The sequence below is a fragment of the Haliaeetus leucocephalus genome, unplaced genomic scaffold, assembly GCF_000737465.1.
Source record: "Haliaeetus leucocephalus isolate CR32 unplaced genomic scaffold, Haliaeetus_leucocephalus-4.0 Scaffold136, whole genome shotgun sequence".
Lineage (NCBI taxonomy): Eukaryota > Metazoa > Chordata > Aves > Accipitriformes > Accipitridae > Haliaeetus > Haliaeetus leucocephalus.
Window position 1 is genome coordinate 1,786,772 of NW_010972572.1, and position 22,349 is coordinate 1,809,120.

The 22,349-nt window shown below is 43.5% G+C and overlaps 1 protein-coding gene across 2 annotated transcripts in view; it reads left to right on the top strand.

Moving 5' to 3' along the window:
- Window positions 1–22,349, top strand: part of WBSCR17 (Williams-Beuren syndrome chromosome region 17) — a 213,273-nt gene that overhangs the window by 116,662 nt on the left and 74,262 nt on the right. The window contains exon 6 of one of the 2 annotated variants that reach the window (XM_010585914.1): window positions 21,757–21,874. The exons of the other annotated variant lie outside the window; for it this stretch is intronic. Within the exon in view, the coding sequence (XP_010584216.1) occupies window positions 21,757–21,874 (118 nt within the window). The remainder of the gene's footprint in view (window positions 1–21,756; window positions 21,875–22,349) is intronic. 2 annotated transcript variants of the gene reach the window in all.

The window sequence follows — 22,349 nt, forward strand, 5'->3', positions numbered from 1 at the left end:
GGATTGTAGGCATCCAGGTCACCTTTGAAAATTAGGTTTTGGTTCTGAAGACCTCTAAGCACTGTTGAGCAGTTTGCTTTAGTGAAATCAGCTGAGGTTTTAGGATGCAATTACTATTCAATGTGAACTAAAACTTTGTGAACTATTGCAAACTGTCATTCACTATAAATGAAATCAACATTTATAGAGAACAAATTTCTCTATAGACAACTCCTGCCCCTAAACTTTGAGCCATATCCCTTGTTTTTCTTACAGAGATCAGTATGTTCTCATCCAACATCAGAATCTTCTGAGTGCTGCTGAATATTCAGCCTCTGAAACAAGAGAGGAGCAAACAAGTGAGGCTGTGAAGTTGAAAACGCAGCTTGACGAGAACAAGGAGAGCTAAACTCTCCCAGCAGTCGAGCTGGGGTGCTGATGGACAAAAGGCACTGAGCATCTTCACCGCCCATGAGATTCAGCTCTGTGGATCTGTCTTGAAAAGGTTGCTAATGATCAGCACCTTGCAGGATATGTCCCTTTATGCAGTAATAAGGATCAGACAGATACTGGCATATTTATCTCCTTCCTGAGATTTCATCAGAAAAATGGATGAGTTCTGAATTATTCACCATATGTTTCACATTTACACATCAGGCTTTGCACTCTCTCTCCCTTGCCGTTGGCATCTGGAGTGATGGAGCAAGGGTGTATCTCAAACCTGGCTACTGTAATCTTCCTCCTTTGGTCAGCAACTTTGAAATACTAATATTTAATGCAGTGTCTTCCCTTCCTTCTGCTGCCATTCCCCACGGACTTTTCCACCCACTTGTGCAGTCAGCATGTTCTGCTCCCCCTCGCATATGGTGTGCATAATTTCCCATATATTAAAAACCAAACCCAGGAAATATGCAGTGTTCCAAAAAACATAACAGTGAAATTAGAAACATCAGAATATGAAGGCTACTGAAAGGAAAGGGGATTCCATCCAGGAACTAACAGAGAGACCCGTCTGTAATGTCCTTTTGCATTAGTGAGCAGTATCTGGATGGAGCTCTTAGAAGAGCTGTGTATTTAATCATTGTAACTTCGAACATCTGGCTTTGGGAGAGGGAGTGAAAGAGCCTGGTTCTATTGTCTTGGTAAATGCCTTGCAGGTACGGGAGGCTATTAGCAGGTGTGTCCCCGCCAAAGTCTTCTCTTACCCTCAGGGACCCAACACTGGATGATCTTCTAGATGTGACCGAACGAGTGCCAAGTGAAAGGGAATAGTCCCCTTGTCTACTGGCCCTTGCTACAGCCTGCTGTGCTGCGAGCCTGGGTTGCTGTTGGGGTGTGCTGCTGGCTGGTGTTCAGCCTGCTGTCCCCCAGGATGCCCGGGTCCTTCTCAGCTGTGCTACCCCCAGCCTCTCTTCATGCAAAGGGTTAGGCTGCTCCGGGTGCAGGACTTGACATTTGTCCTTACTGAATTTCCTGAAGCTCCTGCTGGCACGTTCCTCCCATCTAGGTTCCTCTGAATGGTGATTTGCTGCTCCTGGAGTGGTTGCTGGAGAAATCACTGTGGTGTTAACCAAGCAAGAAGTTTTGGAATGGGCAGTCAGAGGTGCATGCTGTTGCATTTGTAGGGTCTTCACGTACTCTGAGACCACTCTAGGCAGTAAGGACGTCCATGCAGCACGTATCACATGAGGGTTGTTTTCTAGTTGCTGTCATGACTGGTGAGCCAAGCTCCATTCTTCCCAGGGACCTCTGGGCCCATGACCCGCTCAGTCAGACCCCGTAGCTGGCCGTCATTACTGGAGAGGTTTGTCAGAGAGGGCAAAGGAAAGCTATTTAGAGGTCATTTCAGTTTCTAGTGAGTAATGCCCCAAACCAAAAAGCTCCAAAGGATATTGGATCTGAGATCTGTTCAGTCCTATTAGTATCATTACTGTTTTTTGAAGGCACTTCAGTTAAGCAAGTCCATCTTACATGCTTCCAACATATGGCCTTAGTAAATGATTGCCCTATTTATATCCCTGGAGTTTTGTCAAGCATCTGTTTCAAGCACAGTGTGGCAAGCATGAAATTTTTGGTCACACAAATGCAGCGTACTGCGTGTATTTGTTAAGAAGGCAGATGTGATTTTTAGGTCAAATGTCTGGAGTGAGCAGCTTTATATAGTCATGTTGGCAGTTGCCCATACGTTGAATAATGTTTTCTGTTAATACTGGGACAGGAGTCTGGTTTGTCTGTACATGATTCTGTGATGACAAGAGGAATGGTGGACTCTGATTTCCAAAGATGTAGTGAATTTATTGACTCTATGTGACCTTGGATCCAGCCTGCCTGGGATGGGGGCTTTCAGTGAAGCTGAATTATTTTGAAAATTTTGCCTCTTGAGAATAAAGGTCCTGATTGTACCTAGCTTTTAACTAGCAGAGTAGAGTTATTGCTAGTGTGCTAATGCACATGTAATGGGAAATGGTATCAAAGGAAAGCAGAAATGATGTGTGATTGGGATAGCATTACCCTCCTGAATTAATCTCATGAGTGTTGCTTAAATTCCTTGTGCGGCTTGCCAGTTCATCTGAAACGTGCTTTCTTTTTAGTTCAGTCATGCATGGAGCAGCAGGGAGCCCTTGTGCTGGTTGGAAATGTCAGAAGTCAAAATTTTGATGCTGTTTTTTGCTGAAATGTTGCGTTTCATGGAGAATGAAGGCAAGGTCCTTTTCAAGAAAACAGTATTGGAAAATATGCTGCTCCTGTCTTTTTATGACCCACCGTAACGTTGGATGTATTGGTTGTTGGGGCATCGAGGATACTGCATGAAACCTTACATTTAAAAATAATAAGGAACTCGGTTGCCTAAATCACAAAGTTTTAGAAGAATAATCATATTTAATGTAATGAAAACTGCATGCAGCTTAGTGTCCAGCCTCTGTGAGCAGGTGATGGGGTACCTGTGAAGAGCAAGAGTAAGGCAAGCCCAGGGTGCTCTTTTTCCTCCTGCCTTGTGCTATGGGTGACGTTGGACTCAGCATCGATTTGTTCCTGGACCTGGGCATTGAAAACATGCTGCTGGACCTACCCTCCAGAAATCTGAATATTCAGCTTTTCCCTGTGCTCTGTGGCAGTGCATCCCCAGCATCACTTGTATTTCTCGTAACCTTTTCTTTTTGTAATTCTTTGCAGTACGCTCCTGCCTTCTAGCATCTGCTCTGTAAGAAATACAAGGTAAACTATTCCCTACTGAACCTTTTAATCTTCCAGTTCACTTTGCAGTATTGCACTTGACCGGCTATTTTTTCCTTCTTTTCTTTGTTGCTTGGGAGTGCAGAACTGAGATGGTGGAATTTGCTGGCAGTTCTCATGTTCCATAAAAAAATTCCAAGTAATTTTAAATCCCTTTCCTGGGTGTGGGAGATGCAGTGCAAATGTTGAGCAGTGAAGTGAAGAGAGCACACTCATGTTCTGCAGGATGTAATTTTTTTTTTGAAAGCATATTCAGATTCTTACCATCTGAAGCCTTTAGGTGTATCCTATACAAATTTTACTAATAAAGGTATTATAAATTATATTCCCTTCCTTATTCTCTTTGGTCAATGGAAAGAATTCTTTTACCACTAGTCTTATTTTTCTGAAGTACTGTATTAAAGTGTGTTCTGTGTTTGTATAAATGAAAATATCTTATTTTAGAAATGAAATTGAATCTCTGTTGTTTGGCAAACTAGTGTTTGCATGGAGGTAAGTACACATCAGTGCATAATATTAAGATCCTTTAAAAAGAAAGATACTTTAAGTGGAGACTGAAACTTTTTTGGAGGCTTTGGTTCATGATCTGTTTTACCTGAAGCCACTTACTGCAGGTCTGAGGGTCGGCTTGATGTGTATCTTGGTGTGGGTTAGCTGTGTCTTTGCCTGTGCTGGGTCATCCCCCAGGGCAGTGTGTGACAGCCATGTCCCCGAAGTGGCCATGTGCTGCCAATGGCTGGGCTGAGTGGGTGTGAGTGGGTCGGGCACTGTTGGGACATGTGTAAAGCCAAGGACCAGTGCCTGGATTGCTCGTGTGAGGATGGCTGGGAGTCCCCACCAACAACGTGCTGGTTTGTGCATCAAGCCCACATTGGTCCTTTTAAAATGATGCTTTAGCAAAGATGGCCAGGGCTGCAGAATCCCTGTTGCCTCTGTGTAGGTCATTCCCGTAGTGAATTATTCTCTGCGTTGGGGGAAAAAAAAACTCAACCCCAAAGACAGTTCCTTCGAACCTCACTTTCTTTTAAATTTGTGCTAAGCCGTTATGTGATGCTTTTGAGAGAGCCCCCAGGCAGGTAACTCCTGGTGTAGGTAACACTGGAACCTCAGAGACAGGTTTCCCTGCCGTGGGAAAGTGCAGTTTAGCTTTCCCTGGCTGCATACATTGCTATGTGCGGGATAACTGCTGCTGGCAGCTCACGAAATGGCAATTTTGAAGCCTGCATCATTTTCTAAGCCTGATGTTACCTTCTCAGCGATTTTTGTTTGTCAGAGATTTTTGTTTCCGTCATTATCTGATGTGAAGGACCTACCCATGTCTTCATGTGAATGCAGCTGAATGAAAATCAGGCAGTTATCTGAAACAAAAATGTCACTTTGGGGATTTTTGGAGCGGTTAATCTAATCTAAAAATCAAAGTTTTCATGTCTGATAAAATAACTAAGGAGGCTATGGGTGGCCTTTTTAGTTGAAAAGTTCAAGAAGTTGGGTCTTCTTGAACTTCTTGAAGTTGGGTTGAACAAAATATATTTTTTTGGATTAAAATCTTTTTTTGTAAAAATGGTTGCCCATCTCTGTCCGTAAAGTCCACCTGGTACTTGCCTTCTGCTGTTGACTTCACGTAGAAGGTGTTTGTTACTAGATGATGGGCAATGGAGGGGTAGCGCCGTAACAGAGTAATAGGCAAGCAGTTACGGTTGCAGTGGTTGTATTGCAGTGGGTAAAATAAAACCAAACTTTCTTGATAAACAGCTGATTGAGGGTTTTGTAGTATATCTCCGGATTGTGCCTTCTCATAAAGCCACCAGAGATCATAATATAACTACAGACGTTTGGATCTCTATGCATGTCTCTGTTGTTTGACTGTCAGTGTGATTAGTCCCTTAGGAGGAGGAGGTTTGTATTGGCTTTTTCTCATAAGCCATCATCCTCTTTCAGCCGTAGACCATTTGCCATCTCTCATAGCAGTGTCTTGTTGATTGTTTATATTGTCAAAAGTGGGTGGCTGATAAAACTATAGAAAATTGTGAAGCAGCTGGTGTTTAATTAATGTGTTCCTTATATAGCTGATTGGCCACACTGATCTCACTCAGACTGGGCTCAATCCAGAGTCATTTAGTTGGTTGTGCTGGACGTTTGATGGGGTTGTGTAACTGAGAACATGAATTAGCATCATATGTTTCTGCTTTAATTAAAACCTGCAGTTGCTGGAAGAGGTGGGGCAGACACAGAGGCCTTAGCTTTTGTACTGAGCTACTCTGTCAAAATCCTGAAGATTGTGGCTAAAATCCTTTCCCTTACTGAAGCTGATTGCAAAACTCTTTCTCCTCTTGAGCCAAGATTTTCCATTTATTGAAGAGGGAGGGGGTAAGATTTAGGCCTGGTGTTATTTATTGTTGCGAGAGCTCTGCTATGGGATGTGCTTTGCAGAAGGAAAAGCTTGACTTGCCTGTTTTCATTTGCGTGTATCCAAGTTACAACTCCTACATGCTGTTTCAGTAAGCAAACAGTGCCCCTTCCCCACTTGGAAGTAGTGAGCTTCCAAACCAGGACTGAGATTAGACCTCAAGCCTCATTCAAGTCTGGATGCATTTCGTTTTGGCTGAGACATCTCTAAAGAAGTAAAGAAGTGTTGTGGCTTGGAAAAACTTGTGCTCAAATATCCTGCTGAGAGGTCAGAGATGTTCACATTTGGATTGAACATGTTGCTGCTCCACAGGGTGTAAATCAGCTGGTGTCAGCAACCCTTGCTTAAACGTGTCTTCTTGTAACCAAGAGTAGGTGCAGTGAATAAGATGTGTGTTGCCTGCTATGGCTTATACAGTGTATCTGCCCACGCTGAAAAATATTCAGGAAAATAATAAAAACAAACAAGGTTTTAAGATCTCCTCTGCAAGAATAGTTGTGATGCTAAATTCATGCAGTTCTGACTACAGACCTACACAAATGTTTTCCCATTAAGGAATTACTCTTGCAGATTTTTCTGAAGCAGCAGAATTATGATTTGCTGCTCTTGAGTCTGAATCTAGTGGATTTGGGGGGCAGTTGGGCAGTGGTGGGACACTGCCTCTCCTCCTGCATCATGGGATCCATCATGGGAGATGATCATCCTTGAAGAGCACTGTGTGTTATTTTTCCAGTCAAAATGGTCTAAATCAAATGCAAAGGATGGTTGAAACAGGCAAGTGGTAGGCATGAAAATAGTCTCATAACATGCAGGGCACAGAGAGTGGGATGGGGGAAAAGGAAGCACAAAAGGCTGTTAGCCGGGGCACCAACCTCTTTCTTTTCTGTTTAGCCTCAGCTTCCCTTAAAATTCCTGCTGTTTATCCACTTTGCCCACATGGGAGCCAGAAGCCTTCCTGCTCTTTTCTGTCAAATTAAATTAATGGGGAGGAAAAACAACCACACAGATGCTCTAAATCCCAGGCTAATACTGCAGAGTTTTGGCTCCTGCATCTGATTCTCAGTGTGGTTCAAAAGCAGCTCTGGAGACACTCAGGGCACTCAGAAAGGCAAAAGAGCAACAATTTTTGTGTTTAAACTGAGAGCTGAATTTTTCATCCAGTTCTGGAAGGCGAGATGTGGAATCAAATCCTGGGTTTGTCTGTGATGCATATGTGTGCATTTATGATGGAGCTAATTTGCTGTGGGCAATGCACAGGAGTTTTCCACTGACTACACTGGCTGGATGAGCTTTTTTGCTAAAGTAATAGTATAAAAAATTTTTTGGGAAGCCTCTGTGAGCATGAGGGAAGCGTGTCCCCCATCTGCAGCTCCCCGATTCCAGCAAACCACCTGGGAGAGACAGAGATGGAAACCCAGCTGCTTGCACAGAGCAACATGCATGTGCTTTGGTGATTTGACTTTTTTGGGGGGCAATTTGATTTTTCTAAGATCAGTTTAAGTTTTCTCTCTGCCCTGTAACTCTTTGCAGCCAGCCCAGGACCTGGAGAATAGCTCCAGATCAAATGGCCCCAGTCACAAATGCACTGGCATGAGCTACTGCAGCCACTTAAGGGCAGAACAATTGTGTCCTGTAGATGCAGATATTATTTTTGTGCAGGGGAATAATTAAGGCAAAGGTTGCGACAGTCGCAGCATGGCACCAGCCGTCCGCTTACTTTTTGCTTGTTGTATTTTCAAGTATGGAGAAGAGCCAAAGGGAGAGTGCAATGGCCTTTTTACTTTAACCATATCTAAGAACCCAGATCATCCTTCTGTAAACAGCTTTGATTTGGCTCTTTATAGGCAGCTTGGACCTTCTCCTGCCATCATTGCACCTCTCTGATAGCATGTGCTCTGCTATCGTGGTTCCTCTTTCAGCACTTTCTTTCCTTTTCTTTCTTGATACCTGGATGACTGGGTTACAAAGGGTGCTCTCACATGCTCCAGATTTAGTGCTGGAATCTCATGGTGCTGCTGGATGTTTTGCATAAGTGTTGCTATGTGCATGGATTTGCCTTTTCTCTTAAGAACTGTTGGAGGGTGGGGGGAGTTTTGCAAACCTTTAGGTGAATGGAAGCAGTTTTATCAGTATTAATTATAATGAGCTGTTTTGCCCTCAGTGAAAGCTGAAGACTCTGGATCAGGATAAGAGTGAAATCAGGGATCTGAAGCTGTTGGAGCTACTCGTGGTCAATGCCAAGGACAGATTCAGAGTTTTTCTGAGTTGGAGCCTATATGAAGATCAGGAGTAAGCACTGATCCTATGGAAAATATATATTCTGAGCTTCTTTCACTTAGCCATCTTTTAATGGAAAACATATTATTAAAGTAGGTACTGCTTGCAAGATTAAGACCAAAATTTGCTAAGCAGTATTTCTAAACACTGATGGATAGATTTTATGAGAGCAAAGTTTTGGTTTGTTTTGTTTTTCTCTAATTTGGGAGATGCTCCCAGCAGGACAGCTTGTTTCCACAGTGTCTTTTGCTGTACCCTACTTCCCCTGTTAATGCTGCACATCTGCAGGCATAAAGCAGCAATTTCTAAAAATGTGTATGCTACACAGTGTTTTGTATGACAATATTCTTTTACTTTTTGAAAATTGCTAGGCAAGAATCTCTAAAATGTATCACAAGCCATCAGTGTGAGTTTAAATGGTTTTCTTAATTCAGAGTGAATTCTTCAGCGAGAGCATGCCATCCACAATTTAGTCTCTCAACTGTTAAAATGTCAGATTCTTGCCTCTCAATTAAAGCAGGGATGGTAAAGTGGGACCTCAGTAAAGAGGTTTTTCAGTGTAGCATTAATGCTGAAGTGTTCAGATGTGTTCCACGTGCAGATTATGAACCTTTTCATTATAGCACTTGTCCTGTGTAGGTTATGTACAGGTTTACCCCACGGCTTCAGAAGAGTTTGGTTTTGCTGTTCACTCCCCATTTCTGATTGACTCCTTAATGTTGCAGCCTGCTATTAAAAAGCAGCCTCCTTCTGCAACTGGCCCTGGCAACCAAGAGGTTGGAACTTCCCTTGCCTCCCCTGCTATTCTGTGGTCCATCCTTAGACTTAAAATCAACACGTTTTTTCTGATTAAAGGCAAAAGTGGAGGGAAAGTGCTTTTGGCTCTTTTGGCATGCGGTACTTTGTAGAAAGAAAGGGCATAATTGTTATTCCGTGTAGTAAAACTGGCAGCGATTCCTAGCACATGCCTTTTTTTTTGTCTTTCCTTCCCACTGTTAATTTTGCACAAGCAAGAAGCCTCTGCGAATACACTTTAAAAATGCAATTTAAATTAATACTTGTTTGTCCAAGAATCAGAAGGCAGTTTGGATTGAAGGCATGGAGCGTGTCCTCACAGTATGAACTCCTTGCAACTCTTGGTTTGGTTTAACGGTCTTTGGATTTGCAGGACTCTGCAGACCATCCACTGATAAAGTTTCCCCACTAATCTGACTTCTTTTCTAGGAGTTCAGACACTGACATCCACTCCCTCCAGTTTTTTCCAGACCATGGATTCAATCACGAAGTCTTGATTTGTTTAAAGCCTGCAGCATGTTGGAGGTCTGCCAGGGCAAACTGCAGATCCTTTCCCCCAAGGAATCTGATGCTGCTTAACTTTTAGGCAAAACACAAATAAAAGAGTCAGCCTTTTGGCCATAAACGTTTTATAGCATGGGATAAATGCTTCGTTAGCAAAATGAGAATGGCAAAGCACTTGGAATTCCCTGTGTAAAAATGTCACCTTCCTCTAGAAAACGGGAGCAGCTCCCTCTTTGCTCCTGGCTGCATTTTTATGCATCAAGCTACAAAACTATTGCAGAGCTGAAAACCCAGCCATCTCAAATACCCTTCCACACAACCTGCACCATGGTGGGTGACAGGCAGTCCCCTCCACCTCCCCGAGAGGAGCCCATGCCCATGCCAAGCCCGGGGTGCGGGGAACCAGCCTTCCCTTGACCTTCTCCCTTTTAGTCCTGGGAACCTTGTTGCCAAACTGGTTGTGAACTGCAAGAAAGCACCTGCAAACACAGCTAAATGAACATTCGTGCTGACTTCTCCAGTTTGACTGTGTGTAGTCAGTGTATGATGTTATATTCCTTGGGATGACCATTTGAAGGGGAAAAAGGACCTACTTTCCGCATTTCTTTTGCTCACTGAATGCTGACTTCAGACCAGCTCCTGTCATGTTAAGTGTACAAGTTAAATCCTGGCTCTTCATCAGGTCCAATTCTTCTTGGGCTGATTGATGCTGTGTTTACACATGGCTAAGCCCATACATCCCAACTTGTGCAGTTGCCTAATTATCAGGTGCCAGAGAGTGCAAGCTGACTGGTGATGTACACTGGCTGCTTACATGAGTGACCTGCAATTCAAACACGTTTTTTGGTTTTTTTCCCTAAACTTTGAAGGTGAACTTTTGCTGCCAAGGAGCTTGCTGAGAGTTTTGCCAACAACTTCAGGAGAGCCTTGAATCCAAATTCTCCATTTAGAAAATCAATGCATTTGCTGGTTTGTTTTTTTGGGTTTTTTTTGTTTTTTTTTTTTTAAAACCCGCCCCAAAAACCCAACAAAAAAAAAAATCTTAAAAAAAACACAGCAAACTGACTCTGAGTGTGTTCATGTTGAGCGTGCCCCATTCCAGCAGAAGTCAGTTACAGGCTAGACTTGTCCTCAGGCTTTGAGCTTTGTACCAACTTGAAGTCAGTAGATCATTACAATTTTTTTGCTTGCACTGTGATCAGCATTGCTTCACGCCACCTTTTCAAAGAGTTCTTGCATTAGAAGTAGTGGTCCCCAACCTGTGCATGTCTGAGAGGAAATGCATAGAGCCTTAAAATTTTCATAGGTCTTTCGGTGTGATAAATGTACCTGGGATGGGATGTGATTTCTGCTTTTGAAGCTGTTGGCCCTAAGTTGTCTGACCCTTAAACAGGCAGTTTGGTTAAATCCCTTTGCAAATATTGGGACATCTGATTTGTGGCTGGGTAGATCTGCTCTAATCCAGATGGAGGTGAATCCAAAACGGCTTCTCCACCTCTGAGTTTCCTTACCTGGCAATCATCTTTACTAAGTTTGCATTTACATCTTGATACAGTTCTTCCCACATTAATTTTTCTTTTTCTACCTGCTTCACTCAGTGTTTAAAATAAAACAAACCCCAAACCCTGAGAAATGAGAGTGACATTTACTATTAAATGCTGGAGGCACAAAATATATCTGTTTTATTTCTCAGGAATTGTGCTTCTGCGCTATGGATGCGTGAAGGGTAAAATAAACCTGAGAGCTGCCCTCCCTACGAATAGGCTTGTATCAAGGAGTTGTCAAAATAAATGCATTACTCAGCTTCTTTGAGGTGCTTACAGGGCTATTTCAGTGCACTCTCATTTACCCATGAAGTGAAACTGCTTCATCTGTCAATAACTATTACTCACGTCCCTATTGTTTGTACCAGCCTATCATGAATGTAAACGCATTCGCCTAAATTCTGTCTGCAGAAATATCCATGAAATTCCCAATAACATCAGTCTCCTGAATCTTTAACTTCAACATCCATTACAGCCATGTATCAGAAAGCAACATGGGGCTGTGCAAAACTAACTAATAATGAGGAGCTCAGTCATCACCCAATGCACGTTTCTGATAGTGGCTTGAGTTTAGTGTTTAGGAGGAATTTAGGTTTAGGAAGTACTTCTGAGTGTTTGAAGGAGACAAGGACCGGTTGGTGAGTTGTGGTTACACTGTAGGTTTGAAAGTGACTGTGCGAAATAACCCTCCTGTGGAAGAGGTGCTGTGTGACTGCATTCACAAGCACAACTAGGCGTAATGATGGCATTAATCTTTCACTGCTCTTTTATTCATGTTGTTTCTTAGAGACCAGCTGAGCTGACAGGGACTTGTGCTCTGTTCCTACCTGTCAAGGGAATTACTTTTTAACTCTATTTTGTGACAGCCCACAGTTTCATTTGTGTGTTTGTCCCCACATGCATGGTTTTGGCTTGCAGCATCTTTGTTACAGGCAGTGATTCACCGAGAGAGGTTTCTCTCCTGATTTCTGGGGTTTGGCTTGAGTGTTCAGAGAATAAAAATGGCGTTTTAGCTGTAAACAGAGCAGGTCTGTTCTAGAGTGATACTCACATGCATGACCCTCAGAGCCCATCTTCATATTATCACCACCTTTAAAAAGCCAACTTAACTGTAATACTGCAGTTTCTTTCGTTTTTCATTTGATAGTCACTTGAAGCAAGTTTAGAAGTGCTATAAGCGCTACATTGGAGAAATGCTTTTTGGGTTTGCACGATTAACCATGAATGTCTTCCTTGTGATGTCATATATCTTCATCCAAGAAGGGTGAAAAGGAGCCGTCCAGTTGGGATGGGACCCAGCCACCGTGTGGTTTCTGCCTCCCGAACTCCCCTGCTTGGACTGGTCTGTATAGATGCGTGTAAGTGCAGACGTGTGCTTTGCGTAATAGGTGGGGTGGTGGCACAGTCTCCTTCAGCTGGGTTTTTTTGGAAGAAAGCAGTTGTGGCTCGTGTTTCTGTGCTGAGCTCATTCCTCTCCATGTGAAGAGAAGCTGAGAGTAGAGCCCCTGGGGAGTGCTCGCTAAGATGTGGGAGCCTGGCAAGTTAAATGGGGACACTGATTTTCCTGTTTTAGGACACAACACGCTGACCAAGTCCCATTTTGGGTACCAAGGGGTCTTTGGCAGCTCGGATCAGAGTGAAGGATCAGGGGGGTTGAATCCTGATCCTTCGGCTCCAGCTTGGTGCTTTAACCAGGGCATGACTTGTTGCTGCGTTAGGCTGAGAGTTGTGTCTGAGACAAAGAGAAGTTTGTTTACCTGTGACATTTGTTTGCCGTGATTTTTATGCTAGGTGAAGAGGAAGAACATGACTGGAAGTCAACCGCTTTGCTGCCCTTGAGAAAAAATATATTTGTGTTAAAAAAAGAAAAGTAAATAACGTGTTCCTGTTAAGTGCCTGTTAATTACACATATTACATCTAAAAGTAATTATCATTTAATTAGCAGTCTAGCAACAGTGAAAAGAGATGAAGTTAGTTACGTTGCATTTGTTACTGATAGTAAGTGAAGGGTCGTATTCCTGATGAAGCAATTCCTGCAGAAGCAATTTGGACCGGCCCTTTGGCGAGTGTGAGCAGCACCGCGGAGCCAAACCCACCAGGGCTGGGGGCTGCAGCAAGTAGGACAGCAGAGACCCAGAGTGGTACCAAAATGTGCCCACTGCAGGTTTTCCATAACTGCTATCTACTTCGTCTATAAGGAATTAGATGCTCCCATTTGAAACCAGTGGAGAGTGGGACTAGGATTAGATATCAGATTAGATGAGTGTGTGCAGTCTTTGATACCCAAACTCTGGTCTCCATCCTAGGTATTTCTAAGGATAAACATTTGGTCTTTTTTATTTCTTTTCCCTTTCCTGCACCAAACATTTTGTTATAAGTCAGGGGTCAGAAGTGCCAAAAGATCATGTGTTAGAGGAAATAAAGTACAAGAAATCTTTCACCTTCATGGAGGTGAAATCCTAGCATTCACCTGCTCTTGTGTCACTGGGGTTTTTGAAGTGGTGCAAATGCAAATCCTTAAATCTAGGACTATATAAAAACATTGTCTTCTTGAGGAACTGGGAAATGGTTTAAAGGTGTTGACTGCCTAGCTGTGTGTGTTAAATCCAAGTTATCTAGGAGGACTGGTGAAGGCACCTCCCATTCTGTTCAGAGCTGCCCAATGAGGTGGATTTCAGTTGCTGCCAATCAGCAGAAATGAGGTTTTAAACTACTTCTGGCGAATCTTTGAAGCCAGTGCCTGACGTTGCCCTGGGGAGTTATGCATCTCCAACGTCGAATAAATAGGTCTGATTTGCATAGACAAACACTACCGTTTTAATGAAAAGTTCATGTGGGATTGAAAACCCCTGAATAAGCTGTTCAGGAGGGTGCTTGCCACTTGCATTGAAGAGGCGACTGATAGTCGATAGTAGGAAGAGACCATGACCTCCTGTTGATTAATCTTTAAAGGTATGTGCTCTCCTTACCTACTCCACATTAAGTAACAGCAGCTTTCCTGTGTGCAGTGTGGTGATACACAGCATGGGGAAGAGACTCTGATTTACTCTTACCTCCCAGCAAACTGCTTTGTTTTGTTAGAATTTTATCTCATGTTGGTTAACTTGTTTTAACTAATGAGATACTAGAAAACATCTATATTCCTAGTGGAGCCAAGGCTTTGTGGCTTAGCTCCTGGGTTTGATTACAAGATGTACTCTGGCTGGATAATTTCTGTGCAAATAAAATGTAACAGCAATTTCCGTATCTGCTTTGAGTGTAAGACCTTTAGGGGACCAGTCATACAGGAAAAGTAAAACCAGGTTAACTAAATACTATCCCTTTCTGACTCTTCATCCATGCTAATCTGTGCTCCCCTTTGTATTCTGTCTTGATGTGCAATAGCTTTCCAGACAGGGAAAGTATTTTTCTTGCTATCTTTTATGCATTTTTCAGTAGCTTCCAATATGAGCCAGTGCATATGTGAAAGTCGTGCTCTGTTTTGTCTCAGCCTCCAAATCTGAGACTCTGTATTGCCTCTCCTGGAGGACTGTCCGTAATAAATCACTATTTTTTCCCCCACTTCTGCCTTTGTGAATAAATGGGACACAATTAGGGGTCAAACCCCCAGTGTACTGGTATTTGCAAACGTGCAGTTGTGCTACAGTGACTTGTGGGAAGGAGCCTCTTTCCCCTGTGCTCTAGGGAGGCACCCAGGCTCATTGCTGTGGCCCAAAAGGTTCACACCGAATGCGAATGACTGGGTTTCCCTCTGAGTGCCTGTCTCTGCACCGCCTCCAGGAATAGCTCAGCAACTGCCATTAAATTAGCTAAAATGAAGAGCCATCTTTTAAGTAGATCCCAAGGGAGAATCCTGTAATTGCAACTATTTCCTCAAAACCATTCCTGAACAGAGACTGAGTCCCACTTGAAGGGTAATTATCAGATTTACTTTCTCCAAGGTGACTTCTTCAGGGCTTGTACTCTGAGACTCAGAACCGCACACCTCAAATGCTGCGATGCAGCGTTGCTCCCCTGTGTACACAGAAAGTGCAGGACCGGGGCCGTCAGAGTTGGCGCCTTGCGCTATTGCCAGCGCTTGGGCAAATGATGGAGAACAGCCAAAACACCTTCTGCAAATTCTCGTGACCCTGAGCAAGGCTCGCTCCCATCTTATGGCTGTTGGTCTGGAAGGGTTTATCGAGGTTGGTGTCTTTTGCTGAGGTCCCAACAAGATGGCTGTAGGAGATGGTTAGGCAGTTGGCACGTGGCCTAAGTGTCTTCTGCTTCCAGGTGGCTGTGGAAATGGGGTAAGTCCTGATCCATGTAATGGAGATCTTTGGGGCTGGAGTTTTACTTCAGCTGACAAAATACCTGGAGTTGGGGATGATTACTACCTGCACATGAGCATTTTGACAGCCTACAGCAGCACACATCAGTACAAAAACTCCTGCTAAAAGTGCTGAAGAAACAGGAGCATGGAGGTGGGTGCTCAGGCATCTGGTGATTTTTAGTGCCGGGACATCCTTGGGTTTTCTAGAATATACAAGGAAGGAAAATGCTTTTAGGCAAACACCTTCACAGCAGTTTTTATCCTGGAGGGGAAATTTTACAGTTGAGTTACAGTCCTGAAGCTTGGACCTGTAAATAGAAATCTGCTTTAGGCTGGCACGCTGTATCTTACTTAGCACACCATGGGCACCATAAGGGTATGCATGCAGCTTTTGTTGCTGCTGGTGGCTTAAAGCAAGGCTAGAAACAGCAAATTGTGTGTGCGATTCCTCACTTACAAGTTTATTAACTACCAGTGCTTTTCTCACCATAGATGACTTAAATTGGGGGGCGGGGGGTCTGGCATACAAAGCAATATTGGTAGTTAATTCAGCAACTCCAGTGTGGAAGTCACTAAACTGATTTATAAATGCTTTTTCTCAAGAGCATCTAGGTATTATACTCATCTGACAGATGAGGAAACAGAGGTACAAAGAAGTTAAATGCTTTGCCTGAGGTCCCAGAGCGAGCCGCTTCTTCACATGGAAATCGGAGCAGGCATACAACAGTGACAAAGTCAGATCTATCTTGAGCAAGGTCACAGACATGGGTAGACATAATAGGTATTTTAAAAAATACATAGTTTTCACAGCTTCTTTGCCATTAAAAGTTTAAGTCGTATTAATCTCCAGTAAATTCAGAAAAGGCATTCAATCTAGCATCTCTTTTATGTGGTATCTTTTATTTTTAATTTGTTTCACAGATTCTGTAGTACTTAGCGACAGCGGGAAAATAAACCCATTTGAAACAGACAATTAACCAAGGTCACTGGGGCAGGAAAGCTAGAATTATTCAAGAAACAACTATTGCAGATGCCATCCTGGGGATAATATTAAGCAAGGTACGCTGCTGTGGGCTAAAATGCCATTCCTTCGCAGAAATTTTATTACATTCTTGTGAAAGACATCCCGCTTTTATCTGCCCAAGCCATTACGCAGGCAGTGAAGGGAAGCTGAGAGCGTGGCTCCTGCCTGACTCCGCATCTGCATGTAGATGCCCCGCTGTAGGAGGCAGAAGCAATATATATTTCTCCTTTGGAGATGCACTACATGCGTGACATTAGCTTTTGGGCTTTTGTGATCCGTGTCTTGCCCTCGCGCTTGTGCACTGCTGTTAGCTGCCTCCTGCAGCTGCTCTAGTGCTCACACACTCTTCCATTACTGCAAAGTTCTTAAATTAATGATCTGAAGTTCACTTTCAAAGGAAATACCGTTGCAGACACCCAGGCTGTGTCTGCCTTGCATGTTTGCTTTTGGGGAAGCTGGGCCAGGGCTAAGGGGTGAGACAGGGGCACCATGCGATTGTCATTGCAGTTGCGGAGCTTGTGGGCAGGAGGGTGCTGCCCTGTCCTCATCCTCTTCCTCGCTGGTGCCTCCTGGATGTGGCCGAACCCTCTCTGAGGACAGGGGGAGGAGAACAAAGTGTGGTGGTGGGGTAGAGCTGCCGAAGATGACAGGCAGGCTGGGCAAGGCCAGGTTTGTCTTTGGGCCTCTGGTTCGCTCTGCCTGGCCCTGCCGTTTCCTTGTAGAGGGAGTTGTTTTGTCTTGGCGTAATCTCATTTCAGAGAAGAACGGGGTCGCTTCCAGCTCCGGGCTCTGCCTGAACCTCTCCTGTCACAGTCTCGTCACTCCACAGGCCCCAAGAGCCAGGTCAGGCTCTGCAGGGCAGTTCCCAAGGATGCGGATGGTCGCTAAGCCAAGTGCAACTGAGAAACGGGCTTGTTGTTTTCCAATTAATTTTTGATTCATTCGGTTCCTCTCCTCTTCCATTTCTCTGCCCCCCAGAACCTGAGGGACCAGAGGTGTTCTCTGTGGCTTTGCAGTAAGACTGACTGCAGATCCCTGTGAGAAGAGCACATCGCCTGGGGACGGCAGCAGCCCCGGGGTAGCCCTTGGAGCACTCAGCAGAGACGCTGCCCCTCTGCGACCCCAGAGCCATCCTGCTGTGGTCAGACTGGGCCCAGTCTGTGTTCTGCAGGGGGCTGGACCGGCCAGAAAGGCAGCCAGAGTGGGAGGGCTCATATCTGGGGTCCCCTTGCGAGGCCAAGCCGTCCCTGAGCCCCCGGGACACAGCTTGTTGCCAGTGAAGCAAAGGGTTTTGCATGGTCTCTGCCCCATGGAGGGCTGCTGCCTGTGGGCAGGGTCTGATTAACCCTGTCTTATGACCAGGGGGGTCAATCCATCATGCCACATGCTTGTATTTAATTTCCACGTGCTTATTCTCTTGCTATAAACCTGTGTTTCTCATCCCGGTCTTTATTTATTCTGCAATACGTTCACTGTGCCACAAACGCAGAAGCACAGAGGTGACAGCACTGACAGTTGTTTCTGTTTGCATATCAGGTCCTTAATTTTGTCTATGGCCAAATGAAAATCAAGTGTTTTATCGTAGAGTGTCACATAAAGATAAAGATGGTATTCTTCCTTACTCTGCTATCATCAGGGAAGTAATTGATAGGCCACTATTTAAAGCCACAGGCTTAATTTGACTGAATTTGATAATTTACCTATAATTTTCTACATATTAAGAGTTCGTTAAATTTAAGTCGTGGAGCTCAGAGTTTCCCAGTGTTTCCTGCTGAGATGCTGGCTGCCACCAGTGACCCCCAGCTGAAACGCAGAGGTGCAGAGAGGCAGCACGAGTGGGAAATTGTGCGTGTTTTGGACAAGACTGAAATCTCAAAATGGAAAATTAGATGTTTGAATTTGGTATGTTAAATTAGGAATGGCAAGTTTGGGAGAGGGACAAATAAGGCCTTTCTGGGCAGGTAGAGGACCATCCTAAATTTGCTAAATGCAGTGCCGTGTCTCCTAAAGCAGTGGGATTGTGTAGTTGAAGGTGAGCAACTCCGTGATTGAAGTTCATTAAAAACAACAGCAGTTTAATGGAAACTGGACACCCCAGCAGTTCTTAAAGTATATTCTCAGCCTTCTTGCACTCAGTGGTATGACTGCTAATTATTTTTTTAATATCTTTTTTCTACATATTTTATAACTTGCACTTTAGTATAAAATTGGAAGCAAAATCCAATTGTGTAGGAAAATTTAATTTCCTTGAATTGAAGAAGCAATCTACTTGAGACTTTTTAATCATTAGATGATAACTGTGCACTAAAGAAAGGAAGACCATTAAAGTAACTTAATAGACTAGGATAAACGTTTTCCCCTGTATCATCTTCATCTTTATTTAGAGATTCATGCTGAGGATATTTCATAAAAGCTGCTCTTCTTGACCTTTCGTCACTTACTGTAGAGAGGAAGCAGCCAGAATAATGGCAAGGAACTAATGCTGTGGATTTCTGGATACGCAACCAATAATTCCACTGAACATCTCTGTTCATCCTTTCTTGCCAAATTCTGCTTTTCCTTTCTCATTAAAGAAAGAATAGCTTTTGGGACAAATAAAAATGCATTTAGCTGAGCTGTGTGATTTTTAAAAACAAACTGTGTTAATGCTTTTAATTAAGGGGCAGAGGAACAAGAGGCTTTATCAGCTCTTTGTCTGCAGGCCATTATTTCATTGTGGATGGGCTATCTATTATTGTAAACGTCCACCTTTTTGAAGGATTTACTACAAAATCAAATGGTGTTTTTATTTAAATTGTTGAGCGCCACTTGATTCCTCATTTATTTAATATGGAGGCATTGTTACAAAGAAGAATGTAGCACTTAATTTGTATTGCTTGAGGGACCCCAGATCCGCTCGGGAGCGCTGCTTTGCATGCTTCACGGTATTGTGTGTTGAAAACAGAATGTAAAGCAAAATGAAGAAGAAGAAAATTTGAAGGTGAAGTTACAAAATCCCAATCAGACTGTTTCTAAGAGCATTTTGGAAAGGATTGGTGACTCTGTGGTCTATAAATTGAAGTAATGTTGCAAAATAATGATGCAAATGCTTTTTTGGGCTACAGCTCCTGTGCATGGCTGTTGAGCAGCTTCCAGTTCAGAAAACCTTGTTGATCTGGTGGTGAGTTCCCAGTGATCCACATATTGGGTCAGAAATGCAGTTTCATTTGTCTGAAACATTCATCTGGATTTTTTTCTGGCTTTAACTCTTCTCTGAGTGCCTTTAACAGACCTAACAGGTTTTAACTGGGGAGGTCAGAGGTTCCTGTGCTCCCCCACACCTATTCCCAGTGGAGGAGATGAACTGGGTTGTTCATGTTCCATGTAAAACCAGAGCAACTTACCCTTCTATTTAATTCCAGGAGTTAATCTAGGATAATGGAGCTATTAGATTTGGCATCTGTAAAGTGGTTATCATTTCAGAAAGAATTGTTTCTGCTAATGGCAGTTAACTTGCTACAAATAAAGCAATAGAATTGAAATCTTAAGTACTAGAGTGGCAGCAAACCATGAAACATTATACTGCTTATTGGAAGGAAGGCCGAGCTTGCTGTCGGGGAAGAAATCTATTGAAAAACCCCCGATGGATTCCAGTTGTAACTAATTTAATATGGCAGCAGCATTCAGCTGTTCTACTAGTCTATTAAAAGTGTTAAAATGTCTATAAATAATAATACTTAAGTGGCTAGAACTCTTCATCCAAGGAGCTCAAGGGTTTCTCAAAGATTAATTCAGCCAGCTGCTGGCAGAGCCAAGCTGCAGGTCCCTTGGGGCTTATTGGGCCCTGCGGCTGCCTGGGGTGCATTGGGGACCCCAGATGCTCCTCTGGCAGATATGGACATTTTGCATGGTGTGGATGGGGAGGTTGAGCGTGGGCCTGATCCTTGCTATCTGTAAGCTGTGTCTGGGTATATTCGAGGGTGCTTTCCTCCTCTGCGAGCCATAACTGCTTAGTTCAGCCTTGAACGTGCTCCACAGCATGGACAAGCCGTGAAATGTGCTTTGAGCCAGGACTTTGGGGCTGCCGTTAAAACACATGACCCCGTTGCCCTGTTTCTACCTCAAGACCAGGTTCACTCTGGAGAAGGTGCATTTCTAAGTGGTGTGAGATTTCCAGGCTACCATTGGTATTAGACCCTGCAAGTCTTCCCCAGGCGGCACAAGGCAAGTGTCTCCTAGGTCCAGGCAAGGAGCTGCAGAGGTGATCACCATCCCATTCTGCATGGTGGACCTTTCCCCTGCTTGAAGCTTTGACCTCAGGGTGGGTGGAGGGGTTCTGTAGCTCCCCATAAGAGCAGACTCTGGCAGTACCTTGGCATGGCTGAGTGGTAAAATTCGTTGTCTCCTCCATGCTGATCCCTCTAAGTGGATCCATGTTTTTTTGTCTTTGCAGCATGGATTCAAATGAAAGCAAGCTAAAGGGGAGAATGGTTTTTACAGTTCTATTTTAGTACAGAAAATATCCCAGGGGGTAAACTTTCCACTTACCATAACTGCAACAGATTAGTGTATCCCCAAGCAGCAAGAGCATAATGATACGGTTTTGTTCAGTGCTGTGCTCTGTGGCAAAGTGTAATTTTATGGAGAAGGTCACAAGTGTTTAACCACTCAAAAAATACCCCCAAACGTGATCTCAGCTTGTGTGAATCAGAGCAGCATCCTCATCTTAGGGAAGCTGTGTCAGATGGAGACCTGGTAGAAGGTAATGAGGGAGGGACAGTGCATGTGTGCATGGCAGCCAGGGTCGTTAGTAAACACAATCATGTATTATGTTCATAAAATTGCATAGTTTTTATAAATTAACCCCTGACACCGAGTTTTTCCTCAATCTTTCTGCTATTCTGTTGATGTCAGTATCATTAGTACTACTCTCGTTTTTCTCTTATTATTTTCTCTGACTGGACACTGTGCTTGGCTGCTCTCGCAGAGGTGGAGCCGAGCAGCGCTGTTAGCTGGAGGGCACGAGGTTTTGCAGGAGAAACATGACAACTTGATCTCTAACCTAGAGCCCTGTCAGTATTGGTGGAACTGGGCAAATGCCACAGCAGTTGTTTCTGCAAACAGTTGTCTTGAGTTTTTAAAGGATTTGCTTCTGCAAATTTGCAATTTATCTTTTTGTCGCTGGTTGGTGATGACTCCTTTGTGATATAAAGAACCCAATTGGAAACCCTGTTTCACAGGATACCTTAAAAACTAGTGTCTGTCCTGAAGTCTACTCTGTTACTAGACATGCTTGAAGAAAATAAGAGAGGAAATGCCATTATTACATTTCTTTCACTTACAAGGAATGGAAACCCAAAGAAGTTACGGCCTTGCCCATAGACACACCAAGGTGTTTGTGACAGAGCCAAGACCGGAAAGTTTTTCAGTAATTTAATCCTGGGACAACTCTTTCTACAGTGTCTACAGTCTACAGCAGTCTCTACAGCAGTCTCTACACAGTGAAATGAACTTGAATTGTGGACAATTTCATCGCAGTGGTAAAAGAATGTCTTCAAAGGCACAGAGCTCACTCATTGCCACAAAATCTCTGGGATAACCGGTGGCAGGAAGCATCTGAAGCCAACAGGAGCTTTGTAGAAATTAAAAATTGGAACATGTCAATAATTGTGCATTTCTGTTGGTTTTGTCTTCATACAGGACGCCAGCGATGATCGGTTGCTCATTCGTTGTGCACAGAAAATTCTTTGGAGAGATTGGGCTCCTTGATCCTGGGATGGATGTGTATGGAGGGGAGAACATAGAGCTCGGCATCAAGGTTTGTGACACATTTGCAAGAAAAATTGCACCCAAGAGTATTGAAGGAACCTAAAGCAACACTTTAACAAGTTAGCATAAACAGTTATTAGAATGCTTCAGGGGAACTGAGCATTGATGTGTTTTATAGCATTTAAATTTAAGTCTAAGGGGGGAAAATGACTTGCTTTTAGGGTGAGTGTAGCTTTTTTTCTTGGATTCTTCTCTGTCTTACCTGATGCAAAAAGCTACTGAGATGAGATGGTATGCCAACTTAAACAGGCCCTGGTGACATTGTCACACCATTGCTATAAGTTGTAGGTATCTTAAACACCAGGAAAAATATAGTGCTGTTTTTGTCACGTGAACAGTCTTAGAGGGGCTGGTGGGACTCTTGTGAGTATCTCAAGAAGACACAGAGCCTGAAAATATTTGACAGGCATTTAGCATCTGCAAATAAAATATGTTCACAAACAGACAAAACCTGCTTTTAAAAG